Below are 9,437 nucleotides of genomic sequence, written 5' to 3'. Positions count from 1 at the left end.
AATTAAAGTAAATAGTGTAAATTACATCGCTAATGTCACAGAATAGCACATTGTAACGCAGTGTTACAACGTGCCCCATCTGCGCAACTGGAATTTAAAACTGGTTAGTGTCTTCTGCTAGTAATCAAATCATTCATCTGAACTGATAAATAACAGATTGGAGATTAAAATAATAGCAGATTTGTCTCATTTTAAATGAATAATAAAAACTGAGATAAAAAATTTACTTAAGCCAGAATTTAAATGTTACTATGGTAAAATAAATATTCAAACCACGTGCGTTACAACTAACACCCCGTTACTTTGTGCATTGCACTCATCGCAAGTTTATTGTTAAATGCCCTTGCATATCTCTGTCAACATTATAAGTGTTTGATCACCACATTTGAGTGATCATTGCAAAAAATGTGTTCATGTATATATATTCTGTTTATGTATATACTGTATTCTATATAGAGTACCAGTCAAATGTTTGGACATATGAATGGGAAAGTGTCCAAACTTTTGACTGGTACTGTACTATAATATACACAAAGAATATCGGCTGATATATCGTATCGGCCTTTTTTTTACTCCCTAGTATCGGTATCGGCCCCAAAAACCCCATATCGGTCGGGCTCTAATTTTAAGGTGCCTGCTAGATTTTGGAATTGACTTCCCTTGTGTTATTTCCAAACTTTAGAATCCAGAGTCTACTAACAGCCTTGTCAGAGCATAATAAATGTTGTCCGTTCTAAACCTCTAGTGAATTTTGTGGAAATTCAGTGTGTATTATTAAAACAAGGTTTCTCTTCAGTGTAGATCCGCTTTGTTTTAATTTTATTAGCCTAAATACCATTGGCTACACTGCTCATTATTAAACATTATCGGTCCTTAAAAATACCGTCTCTGTTAGTTTGCATCACTGGAGGAAAAAGTTGACGAAAGCCTCTAACACATGCATGCTCATTTGTCTACCAATGCTTGTGCTAGTGTTCACATTCGTACGTCCCTTTGGATGAAGAGACCAAATATTGATCTCTTGCTTTGGAATACTTCTGTTTGTTTGCATTTTCTTACCAGTTGATTGTGATCCTTGCATATTTGCAGCCACCCCACTCTGTGGAGGCCAGAGTACGGCAGCTACATGATCGAAGGGACCCCCGGGCAGCCGTATGGAGGGACCATGTCGGAGTTTAACACGGTAGAAGACAACATGGGAAAGCGGAGGAGAGAAGCCGCATCTGTGCTTAATAAGAACGAGACTCTCCTCACAGTTACGTCATTCCCCAGGTAGTTATATTATCAATCCTTAGCTATAATCCAATAATAATATCCATACCCACCCAAAGTTGCGTAAGCTTTGCCAAATTTCCGTTAAGGGTGTCTTTGCATTTAGATTCAGAGTTTTGCATCGGGAACAGACCAGATTATAACAGTTTTCCTGGTTCTTCCTGATATTGTCCGAGTTGGTGACCTTTTGCACTTTAATAAAGTATTACATTAACAGAAAACATCCGTCAGTCACGTCACTTTAAGGTAATGAATGATGCATTTCTGTGGACAAAACGCATCTGAAGTATAGCGGACGGCACAGAGTGAGCTGCTGTGGGAAAAATGCATGACCCAAGTTATCCAAAACATGGCAATGCTTTATATTATATGTAGGGTTGGGCCGATAGACTATGGCTGATGGCTGATAGGCATAACCATGTTGAGCCGGCATCGTGACCGTAGAAACGGTGTTAGGAATCGTGTTTTCCCTTATAAGGATTCACGCTTCGGGCACACCCCTCCCCCCGCTCGCCCCCGCCGATGTCATCGTCCATCGCGATGTTTGATTGAAGCCATTGTCCAATGCCAATTTTGTAGCCATCGCCCAACCCTAATTATGTGCATCAAACAAACTCATAAGCTTATAGTTTAACGTGGCTTACCTAGGGCCCTATGATTTACGCGATGTACAAACCCGATTCCAAAACTTCCATTCCTTTTTTACTCACAATTTGTACAGTGTCCCAACTTTTTTGGAATTGGGTTTGTAGAAAACGTGGATGGAATCGTGGAATCCAGTTATAAAAATAGAATTTACTGTATAATGCGGAATGTCACGGAATTTGTAATAAGAACTATTACAGCTTTAGCAGTCTTTGTATTCTATACACATTAATTGTTTCAAAAAAAGTAAAAATATTTCCTATTCGGCATAAAACTCCTGACTGTTTGAGTGATTTGGGTGTGCCATATGTGTGTAGATAGCATTCACCCTTTAGCCCCAAACATTTTATTGACCATGATAAAAGATACAGGCTTATATTTGTCTTTGCATGTTATTAAATCGTTTGTAGAGTTGCAGTGTAATATGCAAATGTGTGCAGTTCTGAATTGCAGTGTGTGGTTGTATTTTTCTCTTTGCTCGAAAAATCTCTTTTGCTATTGTTCTCGATTTGTGTGTTTTAGGTTAGGCTGCCCAGGCTTCACTCAACCAGAATACAAACCCACACCTGTTGAAAAAGGGGTGTCCAAATCGCTTTTCTTCCCCGATGAGGCCATCAACAGACACCCTAGATTCAGGTGAGAGAGAGAAGTTGTTTGCATAAGCTAGAGCTCAGAGGCATTACACGGGGATTATGGGGAGCCCAGTTCAAGAGACCGTGATCTTTCACATTCCAGTAGCCAAGAGCATTTTGCAAAGTGCTGTTCATCTGTAGAGTGGCTCCATTATGGTCACTCATATTTATGGTAAGTTAAGGATTTCGGCAAACCTAACTCTAAGCACATAAGTAATCCTGTACTGTTTGTGCTACACACATGAATTGTACTAATATTTTTAAATATTTAATGCATGGTTATTGCAGCTGAAAAAGGTATGGATGCTTTAGGTGATGCACTAATGAATCTCATTTGTTGATGTGTTATAGCACTCTGACCAGAAACATTCGCCACCGGAGAGGAGAAAAGGTGGCAATAAATGTACCAAGTAAGAGTTTTGGTGTTTTTGTAAAAGCTAGATTGCTGTTTCTGTAGTTGAAATTCAGTCTTGCCCTGGAAATAGAATAAACAGAGTATATGTGGTTTCATTTGATCTACTCCTAATGTGAGTGAAAGAGTGGATACCCATAATAAATCGCGATAAGCTGAAATCATGTTCACAATTCTAATTTGATTAATCAGGCAGCCCTATCCGAACTTAACCAATACAGGACTGACTTGAGCCACACAATGACTTGAGCCACATAATGTCTTTTTGAGCTTCTTTACAGCAGAATCTGAAATGCCTCCATAGTTGAGTTTCCACATTTGACTCTCTTATTTTCTTGTTAATCACGGTGAAGCAGCTTTGACACAATCAGTATTGTATAAAGCACTACAGAAATAAAGGTGACTTGACTCGACTATTGTTATTGATTGTTGAAAAATGTTTTCATTTTTGACAAATGAGATTTCACAGTGGATGTTGCTGCCCAGTGGTATGCCATTAAAGTAAAATCAAATGACATAGAGAGCGCCGCTGTTCATATTGCAGCAAATCTGGATAAAGGTTTATGTGGAAGAAGGTGCTTTTATTGCTCTGTAGCACACACTGCAACATGTCACATTTGTTTTGTTTGAGCAGGAACAAAATCAAGATGTTTATTCTATTTCTGCAAGATTTTTGCCATGTTTTCAATTGCTTCTCTTTTGACGTCCATGTCCTTAACAGTTTTTAAAGATAAAAACACCCCGTCTCCTTTTGTGGAGACGTTTCCAGAGGACGATGGAGAAGCTGCCCGGGCTGCCCTGCCTGATCATATCTACATGGACGCCATGGGCTTTGGCATGGGAAACTGTTGCCTGCAGGTAAAATGTATTTTCCTCCCAGAAACCGGATCATTGTTGCCTCTCACTAGCTATGTTTCCTTCAACCTGTTTTTATGCACGCTTTGAAGTGTCGCATCAGAAACGAGTTACGGAAACACGCTCGCTTTTTGACTTTTGTGAAAAAGGGTTAATGGGAGATGGAAACGCATTTTGCAAATAAATGCACATCAAAAAAGTCATGTGACTTTGCACGATGGGACGGCATAACCTGACTAACCAGCGGACTGATGGCATTGCACAGTATCTGAAATGTTGTTTATGGTCATTCTTAAATTCCTGAGCAAAGTCAGTCGTCAAAGTATTTCTGAACACTACTACGTTCCCAAACAGCAGCATCCGCCTCCGAAAGCAATGACCGCATTTATCGTGTTTCGTCTGCTTGCTCTTAGGCGCAAGTGATTTATTATATATGAAAATTATTATATTCATCAGTGGCTTCTACTTTTGTTAGTAATATTAAATGCCACTTTATCACGATTTTGTTCTCTTTGACTCGTTGGATGGAAACGGTGCTTTATTCGCAATTCAATATTCCGATTTTGTTTATAAGTTAAATTCGCAATTTTGGACTGAAACCCGGCTAGCGATTTGCATTGAGGATGTTTGGGTCAAGTGTTTGACATTGGGTCTGTCTTGTCCACCGCTTGCCATTTCAGGTGACCTTCCAGGCCTGCAGCATCAGTGAGGCGCGCTACCTTTACGACCAGCTGGCCACTTTCTGTCCCATAGTGGTAAGAGAACATGGGTCAGGGGAATTCTCACAACAGCTGCCCATTTAAAAAGGGTCCAACAAAAGAAAGTAAACTTTGCTTTACAGAACAAATGATAATGAATCACTATGTGTTTGTGTTGTTAAATAAATTGTGTATAAATGTGGGGATATGGTCACTGCAGGCACGGCAAACTTTTATGCATGATGTGACTGCTTGTAAGAGGGAGATGTGTGGTACACTACCGCATTCAAGAAAATAAAATTGACAAAGAGTAAAGTTTAATTTAAAAATCCCAAACTAAGAGAATTGTCTAAGCATTTCAATCTTTTAAAAAGCATCTTCTAACTTTGATCTTAGTTAAAAACTTGGCATCTTTACCACACATTAAGTAATATATGAAGAGTTTATTTGCAAAAACCGATAACTCCGTTTTTCAAAAATTATGTTTTTTGTTATGCTATCATGTTTTTATAGTGTTTTATTTTGTTAGTTAGCTGTATTTTTTAGTTATTTTTTAACCTAATCAAAATAACCCAACTGCAGTATGACTGAAGTTAATTGGAATGCACAATGAAAAAACATGATTTTTGAAAATTGTTAAAAACAGTTATTTGTTTTTGCAAATGAACTCTTCATATATAACCGATCCTCATCTTTTTCTCATTCCTGTGTGGTTTCCAGATGTTTCCAGAAATGCGCTGAAAAGCTCTTTGTATTGTTGTTTATGTTTGTGCAGATGGCTCTCAGCGCTGCCTCGCCGTTCTATCGGGGATTCGTGTCAGACATTGATTGCCGTTGGGGTGTGATCTCTGCGTCGGTGGATGACAGAACCCGAGAGGAGCGGGGCCTGGAGGTGAGATCGGGATCCTGTCTTGCCATGGTGCTTTGGCTGGTGCTGGAGCCGTTGCTCCACTGGCTGAAGAGCCAAATGATGATTTGACAGATGACATTATGACATAACCTGCCCACGAACTAGAAAAAGTTTTTAAATGTCTTAGACCCTATTCATAAGTAATTAGTTTTCCTTGAGGAGACAAGATGGAGTTTTACTCTTCTTCAAATTGGGTTCCATGTGCAATGTGAAGCAAGGTATGAAACAAATAATGCTGCGTTTTTCGTCCCCAATTCCTTCTCTTAACTGTATAAATAATTGTATAATTATAGGCTACATGATGTTCCTTAAAGGGTTAGTTCACCCAAAAATGAAAATTCTGTCATTAATTACTCACCCTCATGTCGTTCTAAACCTGTAAGATCTCCGTTCATCTTCGGAACACAAATTAAGATATTTTTGATGGAATCTCTGACCCTCCCATAGACAGCGATGTAATTACCATGATCAAGGTCCAGAAACGTAGCAAGGAGATCGGTAAAATAATCCATGTGACATCAGGAGTTCAACCGTAATATTACGAAGCTACAAGAATACTTTTTGTGCGCAAAAGAAAACAAATAAAACGACTTTATTCAACAATTCGTCTCCTCCGTGTCACCCTAGTGCCATTTTGGAGAGTATCCACTGAACGCAAACAGCCTATGTTGTTCTGTATCAGCCGCACCACACGGATACGCTGTATTAGTTTAAATCAAAGCACAAACAACGTAGAAAACGTATCCGAATGACGCAGCTGACACAGAATAGCATACGCTGTTTACGTTCAGTGGATACTCTCCAAAATGGCATCAGAGTGACGCAAAGGAGGAGACAAATTGTTGAATAAAGTCGTTATATTTGTTTTCTTTTGTGCACAAAAAGTATTCTCGTAGCTTCGTAATATTACGGATGAATCCCTGATGTCACATGGATTATTTTACTGATCTCCTTGCTACGTTTCTGGACCTTGATCGTGGTAGTTACCTTGCTGTCTATGGGAGGGTCAGAGAGCTCTCGGATTTCATCAAAAATATCTTGATTTGTGTTCCGAAGATGAACGGAGGTCTTATGGGTTTGGAACGACATGAGGGTGAGTAATTAATGACAGAATTTTCATTTTTGGGTGAACTATCCCTTTAACACCCACATCCAGACAATAGACACTCCCAATTCAGTAATGATTACAGGCATCCCAGACTTGTGTTAATCATACATGGAATAACAGACAGCCTCGTTAATTATTTGAAAAGAAAACTAACCCCATCCAATTACTGCTTTTGAGAACTTTTTTATGCCACCACACTTTATATAATGTCTGATTTTATTTAAATATGTAAAAGGAAAAAGAAAAACCTCACTCAATTTGCACACATTATATGTTAATTCTCTTAAAATTATGCTCTTTGAATTGTCACAATTTTTTTTTTTTTAGATAAGAACATTTGAACATTTAAGTATACATGTTTAATGTCAAATTACAATAAAAGCTGCATGTATAATAATTAACAAGTTTGTCAGTAGATCTGGCTACTTCTGATATCAACAGTTATATGGCCAATACTCACAGAATAGACCACTATATCGGCCAAGCTGATTAATCAGCTGATGTTTAAATATCACTAGCTTCACAAGTCGAGCATGTCACACTGCATGGCATTTGTCACATCGTGTCGATTGCTCACATCCATTATCTTGCATTTTTCTCAGTTTCGGATTGCAAAAAAAAAAAACAGACATGGTTCAAATGAATTATGTTGTGGTGTTTCTGTGTCTCCGCAGCCGCTGAAAAACAACAAATTCAAGATCAATAAATCACGGTACGATTCGATTGACAGCTACCTCTCCTGCTGTGGTGAGAAATACAATGACATTGAGCTGACCATCGATGAAGATATCAACAAACAGCTCCTAGATGCAGGTAAAGAAATGCACACTGGCACCCTGTCTACAGCGGTTTGAGGATCACCTCAATGAGAAGTCTTGCTTATTCCTTTGTCCTCTTGTCAAAAGATCCTTCTAGTCCACTGTAGACAGCATTGGTGCTTGTAATGGGTACTTTATGCTTTCGACACGACACGGCACTCGCGTTCAGAGTAGACGGGGTGTGAAAATCATTGAAGCAGGCCGCTGCAGTCAGTGCGCTTGTCAGCTCTGTGCAGTATTTTCAGTCGCACTGTATTGCACTGTTGCAGGCATCGACAAACTGCTGGCACAGCACATTGCACATCTCTTCATCCGCGACCCGCTGTCGCTCTTCCAGGAGAAGATTCATTTGGATGATGAGAACGAATCGGACCACTTTGAGGTAAAGTTTACAGCTGATTTTCATTGTTCTAGCAAATTGAAATTGATCGGCAACAACAAAATGTCAATATTAGACCAGTGTTCACTAAAATTGCATGTGAAAATGAGCCATAGTTTATTTTGCATGTTGCAGAACCTTCAGTCAACCAACTGGCAGACAATGAGGTTCAAGCCGCCCCCTCCAAACTCTGACATCGGATGGAGAGTCGAGTTCCGTCCAATGGAGGTATTAAACAAACAGCTGTCTGTGTGCCAAATGATGCAAGCAGACGTGGCTTGACTGGCTGTGTGCTTAGCAAGCCTACAGTTTATTCAAGCACAACATGCAAAACTAATAATTTGCTACTGACAGAATATACACACACTATATACACACAATATAAATTTTATATAATATAATGTAACTTATAAAATACGACGTGGACAGGTTTGAGTTGATTTTTATATATGCAGTCATTTGATTTGAGCTTCATGTTTCTTATATCAGATGGTCATGTGCATGTTTTTTTTTAAACAGGTCCAACTGACAGATTTTGAAAACTCTGCTTATGTCGTGTTTATCGTTCTCCTCACCCGTGTGATCTTATCCTATAAGTTGGATTTCCTCATTCCATTATCAAAGGTTGGTTTTGTCTTTGTTTGTGTTTTGACACTTAGCATTTTAACTCTTGGTTACACCGCTGAAAAACTGGAAGATATTAAATGGCAAAAAAAAAACTAAAGATTCTTTCAAAATAAGATCGTCACCAAGAATCTTACATGTGCACGCATGACATTTGTATTTCTGTTCATTAAAGCACTGCATGCAACTTTGTGCAACTTCACTGTTTTGGTTTAGGTTGATGAGAATATGAAAGTTGCCCAGAAGCGAAATGCAGTGCAAGAAGGCATGTTTTATTTTCGGAAGGACGCCTTTAAAGGTTAGTTGACATTAAAGTTAAATAGAGGTCATTATCATTCATATCAACATTGAGCTGTGACATGTTTTTATAAAGGCACAACTAAAATAATGTGGTCATTTGTGATACTGCATGCTGGTTCCATATTTCTTTTTAAATCATTATTTCTTGATTTGTATTATTATTATTATTATTATTATTTTAAGGCTGCAACCCAGTGTTAGAGCCGCCCTCCACCGCTCAGAATGGAGTGGAGAGTGAAGCTAAAGACAGTGAAGAGTTCACACTGATGAGTATCGACACCATCATCAATGGGAAGGTGAGTGTTTCTCTGCTCTTTAACTTTACTTTCCAAAGAGTTTCAACAATAGGCTTGAGTGTGTAGAACAATGCTCGATTCCTTTATTTTATTGTGTGGTGGTGTGTAGGGTTAGGCCGATAGACGATGCCATTGTTTATCGCCGATGTAGGGGTGTGTGGGGTAATATCGTAATTGTTGTTTTAATGATGTGCGATTTGACATTATCGAGTATTTTGCAAAAACCATTCAAAACATCCCTACAGAGCGCACACATACATTACGTGAAGTCTAGACTAGTGAGTGTGCGTATTTAGTGTGGTCTATGTAAATTATATGAAGATAGTTTTACTCCAATGAAACTGTCAAATGCTCATAAAGTGACTCTAAGAGGGAGTCAGAGCAGTTCTGGAGATGTTGTTCATGTATTTATGTCCTCATGTAGTGAGACGACAGAAGCTGAAATCACCGCGAGCGTCGCACACTTTGTATGTGTAGAAAACAACACC

General features: G+C 38.8%; 1 protein-coding gene and 1 long non-coding RNA gene across 2 annotated transcripts in view; one reads left to right on the top strand and one right to left on the bottom strand.

Moving 5' to 3' along the window:
- The window catches only part of gclc (glutamate-cysteine ligase, catalytic subunit), a 14,221-nt gene extending 5,142 nt beyond the window's left edge, over nucleotides 1-9,079 (top strand). Inside the window, exons 3-14 of the mRNA XM_016288865.1 lie at nucleotides 1,090-1,272; nucleotides 2,440-2,553; nucleotides 2,901-2,959; nucleotides 3,683-3,819; nucleotides 4,497-4,571; nucleotides 5,290-5,406; nucleotides 7,207-7,345; nucleotides 7,620-7,732; nucleotides 7,865-7,957; nucleotides 8,249-8,353; nucleotides 8,570-8,651; nucleotides 8,837-9,079. Of these exons, the coding sequence (XP_016144351.1) occupies nucleotides 1,090-1,272; nucleotides 2,440-2,553; nucleotides 2,901-2,959; nucleotides 3,683-3,819; nucleotides 4,497-4,571; nucleotides 5,290-5,406; nucleotides 7,207-7,345; nucleotides 7,620-7,732; nucleotides 7,865-7,957; nucleotides 8,249-8,353; nucleotides 8,570-8,651; nucleotides 8,837-9,015 (1,396 nt within the window). The 3' untranslated portion in view covers nucleotides 9,016-9,079. The remainder of the gene's footprint in view (nucleotides 1-1,089; nucleotides 1,273-2,439; nucleotides 2,554-2,900; nucleotides 2,960-3,682; nucleotides 3,820-4,496; nucleotides 4,572-5,289; nucleotides 5,407-7,206; nucleotides 7,346-7,619; nucleotides 7,733-7,864; nucleotides 7,958-8,248; nucleotides 8,354-8,569; nucleotides 8,652-8,836) is intronic.
- The window catches only part of LOC107597700 (uncharacterized), a 17,616-nt gene that overhangs the window by 6,170 nt on the left and 2,009 nt on the right, over nucleotides 1-9,437 (bottom strand). Inside the window, exon 2 of the long non-coding RNA XR_001610486.1 lies at nucleotides 574-576. This is a non-coding gene — a long non-coding RNA (uncharacterized lncRNA). The remainder of the gene's footprint in view (nucleotides 1-573; nucleotides 577-9,437) is intronic.

The sequence above is a fragment of the Sinocyclocheilus grahami genome, unplaced genomic scaffold (genome assembly GCF_001515645.1).
Source record: "Sinocyclocheilus grahami isolate Dianchi unplaced genomic scaffold, SAMN03320097.WGS_v1.1 scaffold235.1, whole genome shotgun sequence".
In the NCBI taxonomy this organism is placed as follows: Eukaryota; Metazoa; Chordata; class Actinopteri; order Cypriniformes; family Cyprinidae; genus Sinocyclocheilus; species Sinocyclocheilus grahami.
The sequence above is the reverse complement of the archived record's forward strand: the minus strand, read 5'-3'. Positions and strand labels throughout refer to the sequence as shown.